Source organism: Microcebus murinus, chromosome 8 (genome assembly GCF_040939455.1).
Source record: "Microcebus murinus isolate Inina chromosome 8, M.murinus_Inina_mat1.0, whole genome shotgun sequence".
NCBI lineage: Eukaryota > Metazoa > Chordata > Mammalia > Primates > Cheirogaleidae > Microcebus > Microcebus murinus.
In genome coordinates, this window is record NC_134111.1 from 100,399,171 (window position 1) to 100,419,116 (window position 19,946).

Genomic DNA, 19,946 nt, shown 5'->3' on the forward strand with positions numbered 1-19,946 from the left:
AGGGGGCTCTGCCTCCACCCCCAAAACAGGTCTTGTTTCTCACTCAGCATTTTCTGTGGAGCAACAAGCAAATCTCACCTCTGAAATACCTCATTTATTCCCCCAGACATTTCATCAGCTCCTGCATCTTCTCCCAAGCTCTGTAATACAAAGATGGGCGAGGCCAGGTTTCCCCCACACCCTCCCAGCCCCAAGGCTTGTGATCTGCAGAGGAAAACTGGTCTCAAGAGAAAGATGGTCAAGATACAGTGATATGTGTGTGCTAGAATCACCCACAGCACTGTGGAGCCAGGGAGGGAGATGCCTGAACTGAACCTTGGCAAACCCTGCCGTGAACTGAGGGGAGAAGGTGGGCCCAGGGGTGGGGAGCACAGGGGACAGCATGGAAACCGAGGGGGGGCCGGGCGCAGTGGCTGATGTCTGTAATCCTAGCACTCTGGTAGGCCGAGGCGGGCGGATTGCTTGAGCTCAGGAGTTCGAGACCAGCCTGAACAAGAGCAAGACCCCATCTCTACTAAAAAATAGAAATTAATTGGCCAACTAAAAATATATGGAAAAAATTAGCCGGGCATGGTGGTGCATGCCTGTAGTCCCAGCTACTTGGGAGGCTGAGGCAGGAGGATCACTTGAGCCCAGGAGTTTAAGGTTGCTGTGAGGTACGCTGATGCCACAGCACTCTAGCCTAGGCAACAGAGTGAGACTCTGTCTCTAAATAAATAAATAAATAAATATTTTTAAATATAAATAAATAAATAGAAAGAAACCAAGGGGGGCCTAGAGGCATGGGCACCTGTCACCCATGAGGAAGCCCCAGGAGAGCCCTGGGCAGTGGAGGCGCCGATTTCCTCATGGCCAGTGGGGGAGCTGGGCTGAAGCCAGGAGCAGGCAGCCAGATCATGCAGGGGCCAGGGGAGCCGCCACCTTTGGTGTGATGGCGAAGGCCCCTCAGAGCACCGCCCCGCCAAGGCCTGGTCCACACTCAGGCTGGGCGAGGGACTGGCCTGCCCGACCTTGTGAGGTTTCTCTGACAGTGTGGACCTCACCAGGGGGAAACATGCGGAGTGCCTGGATTCATTGCCCAGCTCAGAGTTCAACCAGAAAACCTTCTCTTGGAACACACTAGAAAGAGACTTGTGTCCGGCTCAGTGCAGAGGGGGCGGCTGTCAGAACAAGGTGTCTGAGGGGCATGGGGCTTTCCGCACCCCGTGGCCCACTTGGCCCTGTCGTCCTGGCCCAGTGGCCCAGAGCACCTACAGGGGCTTGGGAGGAGCGTTCGCAAAGCTGGCGCCTCCAGCGGCTGACGAGGAGACCACTCGCAGTGAGAGCAAACGTGCTCAGCACTTGTGCCTGTCTCAGGACAACTCTGAGACACAAAGGAGACCCGAAGCCCCAACAGCCAGAAGGAAGCCACCTTACGTAGGCAGGTGGCGGCATGGGGCTAGGTCCTGTTTCTGCCCTCTTCGGCCCACCAGCAGCAGGAAAGAGGCAGAGGCAAAACAGGGGCCTGAAAACAGGCTTCCAAGGTGGCAACAATGTCCCAGCGCAGACAGGTGGTTGGCCAAAGGTGGCCGAGTGTGTTTGCCTGCCATGTGGCCAGCGTCAGGCCCTGGGGCCAAGCACTACCTTGGGGAAAGGCTTCGTCCCTGAGAGGTTTCCTGGGCAGGAAGAGAGCAGTAGCCTTTGACTCTGCACTTGCTGCGGCCCTGGCTGGGGGAGGAAGTGCCCTGGGAAGTCAGGAGGAGAACAGACGTAGTGGAGTGGCAGACCCCACGGGCGCCCCACCCGGCGCCGGCATGAGACCCAACTGTCAGCAGAGCTCTTGGGCGGGTGCTGGTAGAAAGCCCTGCTGCCTTCTCATCCTTAGAGGTTCCTGCCAGTGACACAGGGTCAGCCAAGGGCAAAGCAGTGGACAGGCCATCTGGGGTCCTTGGTCTGAGAGCTTGGGGGAAGCAGGCAGCCTCTCTGAGCCCCACCCCAGGCTCCTGTGAGTAACGAGAATTCTGATTTGTTGTGATATGTGGACGGGTCTGGATTGGCAAAGCACCTGGCAGTCTCCAGATCCAGCCACTGCCACACTCTGGTTTGGGAGCTATGCGGTCACCTTCTATGGCCTCCGAGACACAGTCTCCCTCTGTGTGCACATTAGGACTGACACTCCCATCCCGGGGCAAAGGATTTTGAAGAGTGGATGACAAGGTGCAGAAAGCCCAGCCCTAGACACAGCTGTGCTCTTGTTTCTTTGCAGCCTGTAGGGGCGGTATGGCCGGGGTGGTGGCCAAGCGGAAGGGGACCTGACCCCAGCAGCTGTGGGGACAAGAACTCCTTTCTGCAGTGAGCAGAGCATGCCCTAATTTGCAGCAGCAAAGCTGCCTGGGTTCCCAGGACCCTGTGTCTCATCTCTCTCATCTAGCTGTCTTTGGGAGTGTGTGCGTGTGAGAGTGTGTGTGCATACCGGACACAGAGGGGAAAAAAGACGTGTGCTTTCCAGAACACCCTTCTCCCTTGAATACCTCAGTGCCAAAGCCTAATTTTACAATCACAGTCCATCCCTCCTGAAGCCCGTGATGGCCCACCCGGCCCCCACTGATCTTGTCCAAGCTCTTCTTGGTCCAAGGCAACACAGCCAGCCGCACTGCTGGGGCATGAAGGGGACCCCTGGCATGGAGCCAAGCAGGGCAACAGACTGTTGGGGAGCACTGCCGGGCTCCCCGAGGTGTCCAGGCTTCTGTGTGCCTTCGCCACACCTCCTTGGGTCAGCGGTTCCACTTCCAGTTAGGCAGCAGCTGGAAGTGGAGAAAAGCTTAAGTGTCAACCGTGATGGAGCCAGGAAGCCATAATTACCCCGCCGCGCAGGACGGCACGGCACAGCCTGCCACCTGGTTCTGCTTAGGAGCCGGCCACTGCCCCGCGCCTCCACCAGCGGAGCCTGAACCTTGGGCAGGGAGTGAGGCTTCTGGGCTGGCTTTGCGCTGACAAAGGGCTTTCTGCACTGTCAACCCTGCTCAGAGCAAGCCCCCCCCCAACACACACACACACACACACACACACACACTCAGTCACCCGCAGCCACTGGGCCTCCCTTTGGCAGGGCCTGAGGGCCCAGACTTGGATGCCTAGCCTCTAGAGACTTCCTTTAGAGCTAGAAAAACAAGCAGCTGAATGTGCCTCGCTGCAGCAGGGCCCGCCTGCTGAACCTATAGAAAGGGCCTGCAGTGGGTTAGCCTCCTGGGTAGGAAACCTGGCCCCAGCCTCACCCGCAGGGCCTGTTATGTCTGGCTCCTGAGGCCTTCTCCTCTGGGGTTTTCCATGCCTGTGAACTAGGCCCCATTCATTTCCCTGTGGTTTCGTGGGAACGTCCAAAACGTTCAGCAGGTTGCAACGAGCCCAGGAGCAGAGGGGTCAGCGAGAGGCCTGAGCTGTGACGTGTTGTTGGCCCCACGGCCACAGCACCCCGCACTGCAGGCCTTGTGGCAGGGGGTGCGGCTGGCTGTGGGTGGGCGCCCATCAGTCAGTGTTGCGCGTTTTCTCCGGCCCGCCCCGCCCCCACCCGGCCCTGTCTCTGCCTGCCGCTTCCTCTGCCCAGGCTTCCACTTTCAAGCTCCCAGACCACCAGCCCCTCCCGGCCTGGGCCTGGGCCTGGCCTGGGACAGAACTGCAGCCATCTTCTCAGCTTTCCTCTGGCAGCCGGCAGTGCGGTGCCCGGCAGACCGCTGCCTCCCGGGGGCTGCAGTTTCGCCGCACTGCACTCGATCTGTGGCGGGGGGAGAGCAGCAGGTCCTGCAGGGGGTGGCCGCCACTTGTGCCTGCAGACCGCTCAGCCGTGGAGAAGGCGCCGAGCTCGGGTGTGCGGCTCCCGTGACAGGCCCGGCAGCTGCCTGCACGGCCACTGCGGAGCCCAGGGGCTCCTGCGCCCACACAGGGACGTGCCCAAGTGGGGAAAATCTGGTCTTCAGAACAAACAAATGTGAAACCGGCTGGGAGCAATTCTTATCAAATTTCCAAGTTAGCAGTTTTCACCAAGAGCTAATTGAACAATCTCTGTGAGTGGCCTGATTCCATTAGCTGGAGACGCCACAGAGTGTGACAAGGGCCCTGGTGGCTGAGGGCAGAAGAGGCTGCTCTCGCGCTGCACTTGGCTTCCGTTTTGACACTGGATGCACTTTCAGTTTGGTCAGTAGCCATGCCCCCTGGCCCCACCCCAGCTAGGCTCCCAGTCATTCCCAAAGCCACTCTCTGAGTGACCTGGGTAAGAAAGGGGTGGAGTGAGTTTCTCACCATTTAGCTGGTAAAATAGATCTGGAAACCAGACATCTTTGGACGCCCGGCCTCTCTTGCCAGGCAGGGTGCAGAGTCCAAGGGCAGAGGAGCGGAGAGTTCGAGGGCCAGGCCCGCGCAGGCTGGATCCGCAGTGGTCTGCCGTCAGTGCCACGCCTGGCTGGGAGAGGCCTGCTGCCTGTGTGCAGCCTCCCTCCGCTGCCAGAGCCACCGCGTCCTAGGGGAAGGGACGGCAGCCAGCCATGGTGTGGCCAGCCCAGAGCTGACCCGATCTGAACCACACCTGTCTGCTCCCAGGTCTGCCCGGGAGGCTGTCCAGGTTCTTGGGCCTTTGTGTGACCACTCTCTGTGTTGGCCTGACAGGCAGTCTCGCTCCTCTCTCCTGTGCCCAGTGGACTTGAAAGGATGTTTCCGGGGACAGAGTCCTCATGCCAGGGCTCCGGGGTTACCCATCCATGCTCCAGTGTGTCTCCTCCTTTCTGGAGCTGCTGGGGGCCAGTATCTGCCCTGAGCCCTCAGGACACGCTAGACAAGATGCCTGGTAAACGTGGATCTAGCCCTCTCTGCCCCTGGCTGCTGTCTGCTCTAGGCAGGGCTCTTCTTCCCTCATGGCCACTGTGACGTTGCGTCAGGACCAAGCCCTGTCCCTTCCAGGATGCTGTAAGGAAGCAGCGTTCGCTGACCATGGCCCACCCCTCCTGTGGGGATCGTGGTCAGGACAGGTGGCTTGTGGGCACTGTGCAGGGCCCTCCTCAGGGCCCACTCAGACATGCTTCCTCACCTCCCCCCAAACCACCCGGCCTCCCACCTGTGAGCGCACCAGCTCCTCAGGACGGGATCTCAGGCCTCCTCCCTGAAGAGCCCCTTCCTCTTCCTCCTCCTCCCCCACATGCTGGTGGCTCCCTCTCAGGAGCTTCTCTGCCTTTAGGATCCTTCAAACAGCAACCAGGAACCATTTACACAGGTCCCTCCTCACCCTTGTCTCAGGCGAACTCTAGCCTCCTTCACTGGGAGCGGTAGGGAGAGTCGTCCACACTCAGCAGCCTCCCTCCTTCTGGCTTCTTGGTTTTCTGAATCAGCTTCCCCAGCCCCACCGCCATTGCTTCTTGCTCCCACTGGCCAAATCCAAGGGCCTTTAGCAAGCCCCTCCTCCTCTTCCCAGCAGCATTTGCACCGGGACCCCCTGTTCAGCTCCACCTTGGCCCTCTTCCCGCCATAGCTGCTCCCCCGACCCTGGCTCCCTCCCACACACTCTGTTGCCCCTGGCCCCGCTCTCCCTTCCTGCCCTTAGCTGCTGCTTGCAAGCCTTCGGCAACTCAGTTTTCTTTTCTTCTTTCCTTTCTCTCCATTTTGCAAATGAAAGTTTTCATCCTAACTGCACCCTGCCTCTGGTCCCTGCCTCCAACCCTCACTGCATCCTTCTGAAAGTTCCTTTGCGATGTCCATCCCATGTCCTTAAGTCCCCACACCCCTCCCGTCCGCAGCCCTCCCGCGTCTCCCCTTGGCGCAGGCTTCCCTTGACGCCTCAATTTCCAAGTGTGCCTGATTTTTTTTTTGCCTCCTCCACGCCTTTGCTATTTCATCCCTTTTGTGTAAAACATCTCTGTCCTCCTTGCCATCTCTTGGATTTAATCTTGCATTTGTGGACACACCTGCCCTGTGGGGGCTCCTAGAGGGCAGGGCCAAGGCCCTCTGGTGGCAGCAGTGCCCAGGACGTCACTGAGGCAACAGGGCCTCGAGAGCACAATGACCACTGCTTGGGGAGTTGTGACACTTGGGGCCAGTCCCTTTCCTTTTCACACGTTAGATTTGTTTTTTTTTTTTTAGAGACAGAGTCTCACTTTGTTGCCCAGGCTAGAGTGAGTGCCGTGGCGTCAGCCTGGCTCACAGCAACCTCAAACTCCTGGGCTCAAGTGATCCTCCTGCCTCAGCCTCCCGAGTAGCTGGGACTACAGGCATGTGCCACCATGCCCAGCTAAGTTTTTCTATATATATTAGTTGGCTAATTAATTTCTTTCTATTTATAGTAGAGACGGGGTCTCACTCTTGGTCAGGCTGGTCTCAAACTCCTGACCTTGAGCAATCCTCCCTCCTCAGCCTCCCAGAGTGCTTGGATTACAGGCGCGAGCCACCCTGCCCAGCCTACACATTAGGTTTTGTCCCTCACAGGAAAAGGTGACAACACTCCATGCCACAGGTGTGCAAAGAAGGCCAGGCGCCAGGCCGCACCCACACTCCGAGGGCAGTTAGACTGTGGTGGCAGCTCAGAAGAGGCTTGAGGATGGAAAGACAGCGAGTAGGGAAACACGAATGTCAGGCTCCCAAGGGCGAGGCGCGCTAGCTCTGGGGTGTCTCAATACCCTGCCACCCTAGTCTGAGGCCAGGAAGAGATACAGCCCTTGAAACAGAGGCCATCACAGCCCTGTAGGGCTCAGTGCCAGCACGGGGCACCAGGAAGCACTTCCAGGAGCCCCTCGCACTGCCCTCCCAGAGGGAGTGACAGTCAAAAAACAGACGGGAGAAGAGTGGCCCAGGACTCTAGGCCCCAGGACAGCAGCAAGAAGGGCCATAAAACTCCATGTGGCCAGAGTGTACAGGACAGGGGACAGGACAAGGGCCTCTAGGCAGGAGAAGGATGTGACCAGATTTGGTACAAAAAAACAGGGGGTAGAGCATGAGTAGAAGTAAGCAAGCCAGTTGGTAACAAAGTATGTCCTGTGATTTAAAGAAAAAAAGAGGAGAGAGAGATGGAGGTCTGGACAAGGGTGGTAGCCTTGTGGTGGGTGGGCAAGAGAAGCTTCCAGAAACCTTGCTATGTGTTTAGCCCAAGTCCTAGAGATGGAGCCCCAGGCCAGTCACACTGTACTATGGGTAATAATGTAATTATTTAAGGCCAGGCACTTACGCATTGCATCCCTATTTTTCAGGTAAACAAATTAAGATTCAAAGAGGGTAAGAATTTTGTCCGAAATCACACAGCTAGGGAGTGGCAGCACTGGGGTTGTGGGCACGCTGCTGATGGTGACCCCATCTCTTTTGCCTCTCTCGGTGGCATGGCCTGTGTGCACAGGACAGGGTCAGGAGAGGAAAAGGAAAGGAACCTAACCCCAGGACACCCGCACCCCTGCACCCTGCACCCCAGCCACACCGACGGAGGACTTTCCTAGCTACAGGCACACCAGATCCTGACTAACAAAACAGAGCGGCCGGGCGCGGTGGCTCATGCCTGTAATCCCAGCACTCTGGGAGGCCGAGGAGGGAGGATTGCTCTCAAGGTCAGGAGTTCAAAACCAGCCTGAGCAAGAACGAGACACTGTCTTCACTAAAAATAGAGATAAATTAATTGGACAACTAAAAATATATAGAAAAAATTAGCAGGGCATGGTGGCACATGCCCGTAGTCCCAGCTACTCAGGAGGCTGAGGCAGGAGGATCGCTTGAGCCTGGGAATTTGAGGTTGCTGACACCATGACACTTGAGCCCAGGCAACACAGTGAGACTCTTGTCTCAAAAAAAAAAAAAAAAAAAAACAGAGCCACCATCCCCTGGGTGAGCAGAAAGACATTCATGACATGCAGTCATGAAAGAAAGCCTTGCTCTGAAAGGGCAGTTGTGGCCTATTTCTGTCACCCACTCTCTGAGGCTACCAAGGCGAGAGCATGCTGTCCCAGACATCGCCCTTTAAGACATGACAGAAACATCCTCAGGTAGCAGGAATGCTGCCCCCGCCAGCCCCCTCCTGTAACAAAGGATGTCTTGTGATTTAACAACAACAACAACAAAATAGCCTCAGCATTTCATGTATATTTACAGAGACACCTTTATCTGTGCACGACATTAATACACTTTGGGAAGCACTGTTCTAGACCACTGTCACCTTGCAGAGGGGGTTGTGTGTATGTCGTGTGGAGGTGTCTCTGGCCTTTCCCTGCTGTCTGCCATAGCAGTGAGGGGCTCACTGAGCTGCTCCCTGGGACATGGAGCCCCACATCTGCCCCTCTCCTCCCCTCCTGCAGCCCGGAGGCCCAGACCAGGTAGAAGGGTGCTGTGAATGAGTGAGGAGGAGCTCAGGTCCTGGCACTGCAGCCATCCGTCACAGCGAGGCCCGGCCCCAGACCTCCAGAGTGGTGGGGCCCCCATGGCGCCCGGCTCCAGATGCTCAGCAGATGCCAGGCTGGGACCGAGGCCCTGGCTCCGAGGGCTTGGCTTGCTGTTCTGGAAGGTGATCCTGGCTGGCAACCACTGCCGAGCCCCTAGTACGGCAGTTGTCAGGCAGTGGCTGAGTCCCAGCTCGTGCCTCCCCAGTAAGGCCCAGTGATCTCATGCCTGGGCGATGCTGTTGCTGGAGGAGCAGATGGCCTGCACAGGGCAGGTGCCCAGACCAGGGGACAAGGCTGAGGCCAGGGCAAAGGGCAGTGCTCCCTCCCCTCAAGCAGCCCTGAGGCACACGCTGCCCCCTTTGGGGTTCCCATACCCCAGGGTGTGGAGTTTGCTCTCAGAGGCCTGTCCTGACCACCCAGAAGAACTTGGGGCGTTATCGAAGGTTGTCTGCTGGGTCTATGCTCGCAGCCTTTCCCCCACCCCCAAGAGAGGGAGGAGATCCAGGAGAGGGGCTGGGTCAGCTGCAGAGCCCCCTCAGTGGCCCTGCAGGCCCTCAGGACCTATGCCTCTCCCTGGCTGATGAAGCCCTCAGCCCAGGCCTAGCTTGTGGCTAAGGGAGGAACACAAGGGGGAGCCCAAGGATCCTGGGACCTCGGGGTGCAGGGCTGGACTTTATACGCTGGAGGACTCCTTCCTGCCCAGGAGTCTCTGGGTTCTAAGCTGCTGCTGCCACGTCCCAGGTCCTGCAAGAGGAAGGTGCTGGGGGCCCCCTGCTGGCTGCTGCGGGGAATTGAGGAAGCAGCGTGTGCTGTGGAGCCCGGTGATGGGGGCCCCATACTGTCCCAGGCCCCAGATGAAGGTGGTGACACTGCCTCCCCCCACCCCCAGCTCCCTTCTCTGTCCTTGGTGCCTGGGCCCACTATTGACAGTGCATCCTGCACTCAGCAGAACTCCGGCTGCTGGTGGCTCAGCTTGGCCTTGGGCTTCCAGGTCCCTAACTCCACTGCAGACCTACCTTATGGCCACCTGCAGACATGACCACCCGAGCCCTTGCCAGGCCCTGCCTCTGCTCACCTCTGCTCAGCGGCCTGGCTCTCTGCCCTCCATCTGCCACCTGTAGTGTATAAAGGATTTGAGGATAGGATTTGGGGAAATGGTCCCTGCTACTGTCCTAGAACACTAATGACCCTTGTCTGCACTCAGGGAATCAGGACTTCCTGTTGTGCCATCCCTGTATTCAGTGACCTGATGTTTGTCTGGGTTAATAGTCGATGTCGCCCAATGAGCTTGGCCAGAGTTCCATAGACGCTGTCCCACTCCCAGCCCAGGGAGGAGCTGCAGAGGGATATGGAGACCCAGCCACACCTGGGGACCTGGCCCAGGTCGGCCTCTGCATCCGCAGCTTCAGCAGGCTCTATGTTCAAAGTTACCACGAATGCATTTGTTTTTGTCTGAGGAGGCCAAGGGTGACTTGTGGGTCTGTGCTGTGGTCCAGAGAGGACAAGTAACAGAGTCACTGTAGAAGCAGCTTGCCTGATCTGTTTTCATGCCCTGAAGCTCTTGGCTCAGCACCTCCCCCTCCCTTCCCTTCCATTCTTGTCCTTGTCCTTACTGAAGAGAGGTAAGGCAGGAGAGCCCCTGCAGGAACTGGGAGCAGGAGTGTGGCCCAGCCCAGACAGCTCCCAGGAGGAGTAGGGGGACAGGCCAGAGCATCCAGCGCAGCCTTGCTCTTTGACCCTGCCTGCCAGGTGGTGCTCCTTAGCCTTCAGCTTCCCCGAAAGCCTGCTATGGGGCCATGCTGCCCCCTGCCGGCCGCGCCGCAAAATGCAGTGCAGGGTCAGCCTTGGGGTTCACCCTGCTCCTTCTTCACCCAAGCCCCCAGCTGAGTTGGAGACCAGGAGCAGAATGGGTGCTCCCTGCCCACAAGGATACCCGGCTGCATAGGGAGGGAAGTCTAGAACCGTGCCTGGCACAAAGTGGTCTTTGTTGAGTGAGTGGACGAAGAATGAACGTGGGCATCTGAAGCATCTTGGTGATGACGGTGCGACCAAGGTCACAGAATACATCCCATGAGACATTTCTGGAGCAGGAACTGGGACTCCTCTTGGGCTGACATAACCTAAATGTGAAAATCAAATAAGAAGGGTCCTGTGGTGTGAGGCAGGGACCTGACGACCCAAGAGCAGCAAGGACAGGGGCAAGGGAGGGGGTGGCTGGCAGGGATGGGGATCGTAGGGCATGTGGGGAAGAACCCAGGCTGGCCGTGTGGGGGCAGGCGGGGTGAGATGAGAGCAGCACCTGACACTTGAGGGGCTTGGCCAGCCCAGCACCAGGTCCTTCCTTCAACATGTGAATTTCCATCTGCCTGCAGGACAGCCATGTGATCAGGTGCCATTGTCACCCCATCCTACATTTGAGAATAAACAGGCTGGGAAGAGGTCTGTGATATGGTCAAGGTCCCACAGCAGAAGGATTTGAAGCTGGGCTCAGCATCCTTGGTAGTTGGTACAGATGCTTGAACCCAAGGGTTTTCAGTGGTTAGTTACGGGCACAAGGACACATGAAGCAGAGGGTGGCAGGGTGGCCACTTAAAAGACTATTTTTGCAACCCAGGGGGAGCTGGGCAGCTCCTCCTTGCACATGCTGGTCTCTTGTGTGGTCAAAAGGTCAGCTGAGGCCTGGTCTTCAAGGTCACGTGCCCAAGCCGAAACCCCGCTCTGCTGTTGGGCCAGCCCACAGCACTCCCTGCAAGCAAGGGACCAGGCATGTAGTGCTGGTGCCAGACCTCCCCAGGCATGGGCCCACCCCCAGGTCCTTCTTCTGGTGCCTGCCCTGCTCGGGCATTTCCTAGGCCTTGTCCCGCACAGAGAGGGCTTCCTCGGGCAGACAGGTGTGCTCTCAGGACAGTCTGCATGCCCAGGCCAGGTGGTGGACTCGGCACCCACGGGCACTCTCTCCTTCACTGTGCTGCCTTTCTTTCTAAGAGCTTGGCCAGACGACAATGGCTAGGCTGACCCCACGGCACCACCCACACCTCCAGGAAGGACAAGTTCATCCCAGGCTTCTGGTCCAGCAGGAACTTCCTCCCTGCCCCCTCCTGCTCTGGGGGAGAAGCTCGGGGCTCAGCCTGGAGCCTGGGAAGGCAAGGAGGGCAGAGTCTCTGAAGCTGGACAAGGCCTTGATAGCCCATGTCTCCCTCCCTGTGGGGACAGCTTTCCCCACGTAGGGGTCCTGGTCACCATGGCACGAGGTCACCCCCAAGTCCACCCTCAGAGGCTTCGTCCAATCAGGGAAAGCAGCTCATGGCCTCCTGCCCCAGATTTGGCCTGGACCAGTGGGGAGGCTGTAACCTTGGGAATGTGTGATGGCCACTCCCCTTGCCTGCTCCTGCCCTGGGGACGCGCTTCCTCCACTGTCAGCCCCTGCTCCTCCACCCTGGGGCCTTGGCGTACCTTGGTCCTTTCACTGGAGCCATGTCCATTCGATCCGATTGTTCAATCTACTTCTATCGCAGTAAAGCAAAACTAGAATGACTTTCTGGTGTTTGGACACGCCGACCACATGTTTGCGGTGTCCTCAAATTGAGGGTTTTCCCGTGTGATGTCTCTTAACTCTCCTGTTCCTTCTTAGAAACCCTAGTTGGGCAGCTTCTCTCCTACAAGACAGTCCCCAGGCGGAAAGAGTGCCCAGCACTCCTGGGCATGGGAGTCCTCGGTTTTCAGTGCTGCAGTCCCCCAGGGAGCCCTCTGAGCAGGGCTGGGCCGGGCCCTCTGCGTACCTGTGGCCTGGGCAGCACAGCACCGTCCTAGAGCCAGGGCTGCCCCTGAGGGCTCAGGGAGTCTGGTCTTCCTAGAAACCTGTTAAGCACCTTTTCTGGACTGGGCTGGCTGCTGAGCTCTGGGGCTGCAGCAGGGAATTAGGCACACAGTGTCGTCCAGAAGCCCCTGCCCAGTGAGCTCACCACTCAGGAGACTATGGCAGTGTAGACGGATGGGTACAGGGGAAGGCATGGGGGTGAGAGTGAAGGGGCACTGGTCAGAGGAAGGCAGTAGATTTGGGGGCTGGGAGGTCAGGCTTAAGCTAAGACCTGAAGGGTGCAAGAGAGCCAGCCACCCAGGGAGCGTGGGAAGGCTTGCACAGTGACATTGCAGAACCCCAGTGTTCCCTCCTGTCCCCGGCCCACCCTCTGCAGGCTCGTGGAGGAGTTCATGCTCTTGGCCAACATGGCAGTGGCCCACAAGATCTACCACGCCTTCCCCGAGCAGGCCCTGCTACGCCGGCACCCCCCACCCCAGACGAAGATGCTCAATGACCTGGTGGAATTCTGCGACCAGATGGGGCTGCCCATGGACTTCAGCTCCGCAGGAGCCCTCAATGTAAGTGCTGGCAGGATAAGGGGGAGGCCCTGCTTGGGGGAGAGAAGAGAAAGGCCTGGAAGGTGATCTACAGCATCTCCTTCCCACCATGGTCCCTCTACTTCAGCCAGTCTCCCCCTGCAGGGGAGGAGAGAGGCCTTGGGGGAAAGACCCCTGTGCGTCACAGAGGCCCTGAGAGTAGGGGTGCTCCCTCACTGGGACTGGGCCATGGGGACCCTGCGGGGTTACCAGTGGGCAGGGGTCCCGTGGCCAGTAAAGACCTGGGCCCAGAGGCTTTCAGTATGAAGGCTGGGATTGGAGGAATGCAGGGAATGCTGCTCTGCTAAGAGCTTTCCTGTGCCCATGGCCTGGAGCTAACCTCATGGGCTGGGGAACCCCTGGCCTTGGCTCTGATCCGCAGGAAGGAGACTCTTCTCCAGCGTGCTCTGAGCCTGGGAGGGGCAGACAGCTGCCTTGGGTTGGAGAGCTGGACCCCAGGCTGTCCAGGCCAGCCAGCTAGACATGGAAGGGACTGACCTCACGCCCAGTGTCTCACCCTCCCCATAGCCATCTGAGGGGGGCTGGGCCCCACACTGTCCATTCCCCCTGGCCGGGTATTAGATGGTCACCAGTGGCAGTGGCCCAGAGCCTTTCCGAGTCTGACCACATATCACATAGGTTTCTGGGATTTGCTTCTAGAAAAGTCTGACCAAAACATTTGGAGGTGACAAGTACTCACTGGCCCGGAAGGAGGTGCTCACCAACATGTGCTCCCGGCCCATGCAGGTAAGGAGGGGCCTGGCCTCCGTCCTCCCCTGCTCCCAGGAGCACCTTGCCCAGACCTGTGACCGCCACATGCACACATAGCCACCAGCATCCCTGCTCTGCTCTGGGGCCAAGCTGGGGGGAGAGGTAAGAGGAGCAGTCCTGGGCTGGGGTGGGGGCCACTCCCAGGCAGAACTGAGGACAGATGTGATCCGGGTCCCCTGCTCAGACTGACTGGCAGGCTGCCTGCTCCACAGCCCTGTGGAAAGGGCCACTCAGATCTCGTCTTTGGCTGGGATTCTGGAGGAGAGAGAGGGTCTCACGTGGCTGCCAACCCCAGGGAGCACTCCCCAGCCTCCATGCCCACCTGCACAGTCCGGGCTGAGTCTGTCCTGGCCAGCATGGGAGAGGAGTCAGCCATGGGCCTGGGGCGGTGCGGCAGGCAAGTGGCAGCCTGTGGGGAGATGGAGGCTTGCTCCTAGCTGCCTGTGCAGCTCCCCAGGCTGAGCATCAGCCCCTGGGGGTCCCGAGCATCCAGGGGACAGGAGCCTTCCCTGTGGACCGTCAGGTCTGTGAGAGCTGAGGATGCTGACAGGTGAGCTCTGGGCCTGCCCAGCCCAGGACAATGACAGGCCATTTTTCAGGGGCTCAGCCACTCAGCAGATTCAATCTGCTCAAGAAAAATAGGTGGCCTCAGCTGGCCTCAGCTGATTTATCTTCTGACAGCTCAAGGTCTGCTAGGAATGGAGCCATCAAGGCCCACTTGGGCGCGCTGCCCTGGCCTGCCTGGATCCTGAGCGTGTGCATGGCCACGCACCTGCAGCATGGCCACGCACCTGCAGCATCCACGGCAGGGGGGCCCCGCCCGCTCTGCACTCCAGGTGCTCCAGGCCGGCCTGGCAGAGATGGTACAGCAGCTCCTGGTCCCAGAACTGCCCCCTGGCCATTCCCTACAGGGCCTCCACCCCGTGTCCCAGCTCCTGAAGCCATCCACCTCCAAGGCCAAAACACCCCAGCGGTCCACAGAAAGGAGCCCTCTCCTGAGCCCAGACAGACTGGTCTCTCCAGGCCTTACCTGCCCATGACCTCAGAGGCACCCTTGCCTGGGTATGGGATGGCAGAGACGAACTGGACTGCCTGGGATGCTCTGGCTCACTCAGCCCAGGAATTGGGGTGGGGACAGGGGACAGGGCAGGGGCAGCAACAGCAGTGAGCACAAAATGGGATGGGTGCCTCGTCTCACATGAGCTGCTGAACAGGACACCCACTTTGTCCTGGGGACAGCTGGTCCCTGTGGGAAAGCCTTGGTCCCCACCCTTCCCACCCTACCCAGACACACCTCCACCGGCCAAGAGGAAGCAAGGCCCTTGGTCCTTCTCACCCCAGGTCATCTGGGGAGCTGGGCCACACTGCTGAGAACAAAGCCCAAATGTGGCTCAGATTGGAGGCCATGAATCCTCCTCCACTTGTCCCTGACATACCCTAGAGCTCAGCAGGGGCTGGAAGGGAAGTGGAGGTCAGGAGCCAAGCCGGTCACCGCCAGCTGCCCCTGGACTCCAGGGCCCATGTGCAGAGTAACTGGAGCCATCTGTCTGCCTGGCCAAGCGCACAGGAAGGCATGAGTGTGCAAAAGCAGCGAGAGAGCAAGCAAGCGAGTGAACACACAGGGCTGGGACCTTGGCCCCCTGGCCAGGACCTGTTCACTTGCTCCTGGCAGCAGCGTGGCCTTGGCTCCCTGCTCTGCACTCTGGGGGACTACAGGGCAGGCAGCATCAGGAGCTGTGGCCCCGGCTTTGGGCCAGACTGTGCTGGGCCCTAGAAAGACTCAGCCTCTGTTCCTGCCCCAGTCCTGACCCCTGCCCAGACACAGGGGCCTTTTGAACTCAGACCTGTGTGTGGGCCCTGGGAGGGTCAGGAGGTAGGGACAAGAAGGGCGGGCTGGAAACAGCCTCCCTTGGCTAGTGTAGGGTAGAGTCTTGGGGGGCACATAGTCCAGGTGCCAGCATGGCTTCAGCTGGGCAGGAACAGGGCCAGAGGGGGTGAAGGCAGCCTGAGGGCCAGGCGCACATGTGGCTCTGGACAGGGCCTCTGCAACCCAGCCCTTCTCACCCACCTCCCATTCTGGCCAGAGGGGCCTTAGGCGTTGGGCTTTACCTCCTGGAACAAAAACCTGCACCCTCCCCAGCTTATGCTTAAGCCTCCAGAAGACATTGTCCACAGCATCTGGTCCTGCATGGCCACACGCTTTGCCCAACTTCCTAAGCCAGAGTAGCCAGCCCAGCCCTGGCCTGGGATGTGCAGGCCAGAAACCATTCCCTCCTGCTTGTGCCAGCAGTCACTCAGCGGCAGTGGGCCATGGGAGGGTCAACTCCTGCCCAGCTACCCCGAGATGCCGGCACCGGTCCCACCCCGCCTGGGGGGCCAGGCAGCCAGTGCAGAAGGTCTCTGAGGGGAGGAGGCCACCCAGCGACCTTAGGGTTCCCAGCACTGCTGTCCCCACCCCCGCAGATGGCGCACTACTTCTGCTCAGGGCTGCTGCAGGACCGGGCGCAGTTCCGGCACTACGCCCTCAACGTGCCGCTGTACACGCACTTCACCTCTCCCATCCGCCGCTTCGCCGACGTCCTGGTGCACCGGCTCCTGGCTGCTGCTCTAGGTGAGGGCTGTGGTTCCAGCCAAGGTGAGCCTGTGCTGGCTCAGAGTCACCCACCATCAGAGTGGGTGGCTGGTGGATGGAGGCAACTCTACTGTGACCGTGGAGGTCAAGGTTGGGCTGCCCGAAGCACAGGGGACCTGGGCTGGAACATCTCTGTCCATGCATGGTTCTGCCAAAGCTGCCATGGGCGCACCACCAGCCCTGGGCACGGCCGACACCAGGTTGCTGACCATGCCGCTCTCTGCAGCACGGGGAGCTGGGCAGTGGCAGCCCTTCTCTGTTCCTGGGCCAGGCGCCATGTGGCTCAGCCCCAGCCATGACCCCGGCCCTGTCTTCTCAGGATACAGGGAGAGGCTGGATGTGGAGCCTGATGCTCTGCAGAAGCAGGCCGACCACTGCAACGACCGCCGCATGGTGTCCAAGCGCGTGCAGGAGCTCAGCACTGGCCTCTTCTTTGCTGTCCTTGTCAAGGTGAGCCCTCACACCTGGCACCCCTCCCCCCCTCCTGTCCCTGCACCCCTCCCAGGTACCTGCTCACCAGGAGCCCTCCAGGAGCCCCAGACAGACCTGGCAGATGCCATGGCTGCACTCTGTCCCTACAGGAGTGTGGCCCCCTGGAGTCGGAAGCCATGGTGATGGGTGTCCTGAACCAAGCCTTCGACGTGCTGGTGCTGCGCTACGGGGTGCAGAAGCGCATCTACTGCAACGTGAGTGGCCCGGCGGGCGCGCGGAGGCAGGCATGAGCAGGCCAAGCTGTCCTGTCCACGCCACACCACACCACAGGGATACAGGCTGTGGTGGGTCACACTCCACCCCTCCCTCGGTGTGGGCTACACTGGCCTGCAGTGGCACAGGGTATGAAGCCCGGACCCCATCCCCCTCCCCAGCACCAGGCCCGCCTCCTGGCCCCTGCCCGCTGGGGATGGGGGCTCCGGGCCCACGATCTGGCCTGGGCCTCTTCCCCAGGAAACCAGAGAACAGCCCCTTCAGGACCAGTACCGTGTGGCAGGGCAGGCAGGCTCTGGGCCTGTGTTGAGAGGAGTGGAGGGAGGAAAGGCCAGAGAATGGGCCATGGCCACTCTAGATACTGTGACCCCTGAACAGAAGGAAAAGAACTGTCCCTGCCTCCACTCCTTCCCTGGACAACTGTTTCATCACAGTTCTCTCCAAAGGGATGAGGGGCCATCCCAACCCTGGCTCAGGGGTCTGGCTCCAGCCAGCCCTGTGCTCGGTGGCTACGTCAGCACCTGGCCCCTGCACTCAGCTTGAATTTCCTAACATCCAGAGTACTTGGGAAGTGCAGATCCCAGCACGTAGTCTGGAAGACGGGTGATCATAAAATGGAGCAGGACAGAAGAGGGGGGACTGAGTCCAGCTGGAAACCATCATAGTTCTTGTCCTGAAGCTCACCCAGCAGGACGGAAGTTCAGGTCCGGGGCAGACCAGCCCTGCAGTCGGCCCAGCCCTCGACCTGCACTGACCTGCCCGTGCCAGCAGGGGGCATGGCCGCCCGCCTCTGTGGTGCTCAGTCCCTGGGGCCTGGTCAGTTCTCTCATCCCTGGGCCGACCCACGACCTGCCCCACCAATAGCACACAGAGCCTCCGAACCACCCGCCACCCCAGCCCTTGGTCATTCTCAGGTGCCGCCTCAGCCGAAGGCGGCCTGGCAGGGCCTCTGACGCTGGCCAGAGGTGAGGGGCCAGGGTCGGGTCATCCCCATCTCTGGTCACGCAGCCAGCATTGGGTTGGCGGGCGGCAGCTCCCTGCAGGGCAGGGCACAGGGCTGCCTTCCAGCCTCGGGGCTCTCCAGGGTAGAAGTTTCGGTGGGAGGCCGCAGCCTGAGGGCTGGTGTGTGCTCCCCAGGCCCTGGCCCTGCGCTCCCACCGCTTCCAGAAGGTGGGCAAGAAGCCAGAGCTGACGCTTGTCTGGGAGCCTGAGGACGGCGAGCAGGAGCCAGCACAGCAGGTCAGACCCCACAGCGTCCCTCCCCCAATGTCTTGGCGAGCCCTGCCCCTGGTCCTCAGGTGGCCCTCTGCCCTCATCTGTCCTCTGGGCACCCCCAGCACTGCAGGCTCCCAGGTGGGGTTTCAGGCCCCCATGCTGAGGTCCGCCCCCTGCCCGCCCACCCAGACCTCCTCCTGGAGCACCGTTTCCCTCCCTCCCTTGGAGACACCCAGTGTGGGGAGAGGTGGGGGCTCTGCCTGTCCCACTAAAGCGGGGTTCTAACCTTTTGGGGTCCCATTGAGACTCTGACAACAGCTGTGGACCTTACACCATGAAATAGTTTTCATGGACGACACATCCCACAGGCTAACCCGGCCACCTAGTTGTGTTTCCTGGCACTTGGGAGCGCTCTCGGTATGACAGGCAGGCGTGTGATTGGGCTCCCTAGTTCTCCCCAGACCCGGGGTGTCAGTCCTGGGCAGGCTCCGAGACAGACTGGCGAGCACAGGCTGTGGGACTGGGCTGCAGGGACAGCCGATGGAGGCAGAGCTGGTCCTTGTCCCCTCATGACCCTGCCTCTACTGCAGGTCATCACCATCTTCAGCCTGGTGGAGGTGGTCCTGCGGGCGGAGGCCACGGCGCTCCGGTACAGCGCTGTCCTGAAGCGGCCAGGCACCAGCAGCCTCTTGGGCCAGGAGGAGGAGGCGGCGGCGTCCACCGAGGAGCCAGACGACTGAGGCGCAGGCGCCTGCCCCGCCCTGCTGGCTTTTAGGAATAGGACCTGTTGACACCAAAGGGGATTTTTAATTTGGCTTTTATCAACTCAGGGGCTTGTTTTTATTTTTATTTTTCCATTGCATTTTATTTTTGCAGCTCAGTTTTTAACCAAACAGCAGGGGAGGGGGTTGGAGCTGGACAGAAGGCTGAGACCTGGCCAGCACTGACCCTAACAGAGCGGGCCCCAGCTCCCCTGGCAGCCAGCCCCCCTCCTGCCTGGTACCCACTGCCGTCTTCTGCCCAGGAAATGGGGGTCTTCAGCAAATCATTGTCATGAAATAAAATCAAGTGTGAACTGCTGTCTGGTGTGTGGGGCTCTGCCCGGAAGCCAGACAGCAGGGTGCACCTTGTACCCAGGGCAGGGTCCCCACTCAGGCTCCACCCCTCAGAGCTGAGCCGGGGTCACCACCCGGAACCTTCCCGTCAGTTCCAGTGTGATTCAGAGCTGGCTGCGTGGCAGATTGATGCCAGAGTCTCCTTCTGGCTGATTAAAACTGTAATTAGTATGCAGGACGGTGAGCTCACCCATCACCCTGACGCATGTGCCCGTGTCTAGCCTGCCCCCACTTCCTCTCCGCTGACACCCACGTGGCCCTGCAGGCACGGGTCCCGCCACGTCCCCTCCCCCAGTTCCCAGGCCATCGCTCCGAGGGGCAGCATCCACACTCCTGATGTGGGTTGGCATTTCCCCACCTGCAGTCCCACTCCTGGGCTCCAGCTGTGCCAGCACAACGTGGGGACACAGGCCTGGGCCTGCCCAGGGGAGGAGGGCCCTCCAGGCACCTGCCAACCAGGGAGGGGAAAACAGCTACTGGTGACGCAGCCTGGCCTAGAGCCTGCCCGGCGGCCGGAGCACCCACTGCTCCAGGGGCCGAGCGGGAGGCCGCCCGGCAGCTCCCTTCCCTGGCTGGCTGACTGCACCCTGCGCTGCCCCTCCCCTGACAACCCCGGCTTGGCTTCCCCGGGAGCTGCCAGAAACCGGGACGAAAACCATGGTGACCGAGGCCTCTGTTTCACCGCACTGTCCCTGCGGTGTCAGGATTAACGAGCTCATTTGATCCGGTTACAGTGAA

At 59.9% G+C, this 19,946-nt stretch overlaps 1 protein-coding gene across 2 annotated transcripts in view; it reads left to right on the forward strand.

The window, feature by feature from the left end:
- The window catches only part of DIS3L2 (DIS3 like 3'-5' exoribonuclease 2), a 328,686-nt gene extending 309,518 nt beyond the window's left edge, over positions 1-19,168 (forward strand). For both annotated transcript variants that reach the window (XM_012791622.3, XM_012791623.2), the window contains exons 15-21: positions 12,569-12,752; positions 13,431-13,517; positions 16,005-16,152; positions 16,493-16,623; positions 16,755-16,859; positions 18,016-18,117; positions 18,684-19,168. In XM_012791622.3, coding sequence (XP_012647076.2) covers positions 12,569-12,752; positions 13,431-13,517; positions 16,005-16,152; positions 16,493-16,623; positions 16,755-16,859; positions 18,016-18,117; positions 18,684-18,833 — 907 coding nt within the window. In that variant the 3' untranslated portion in view covers positions 18,834-19,168. The remainder of the gene's footprint in view (positions 1-12,568; positions 12,753-13,430; positions 13,518-16,004; positions 16,153-16,492; positions 16,624-16,754; positions 16,860-18,015; positions 18,118-18,683) is intronic.
- The last annotated feature ends 778 nt before the right edge of the window (positions 19,169-19,946 follow it).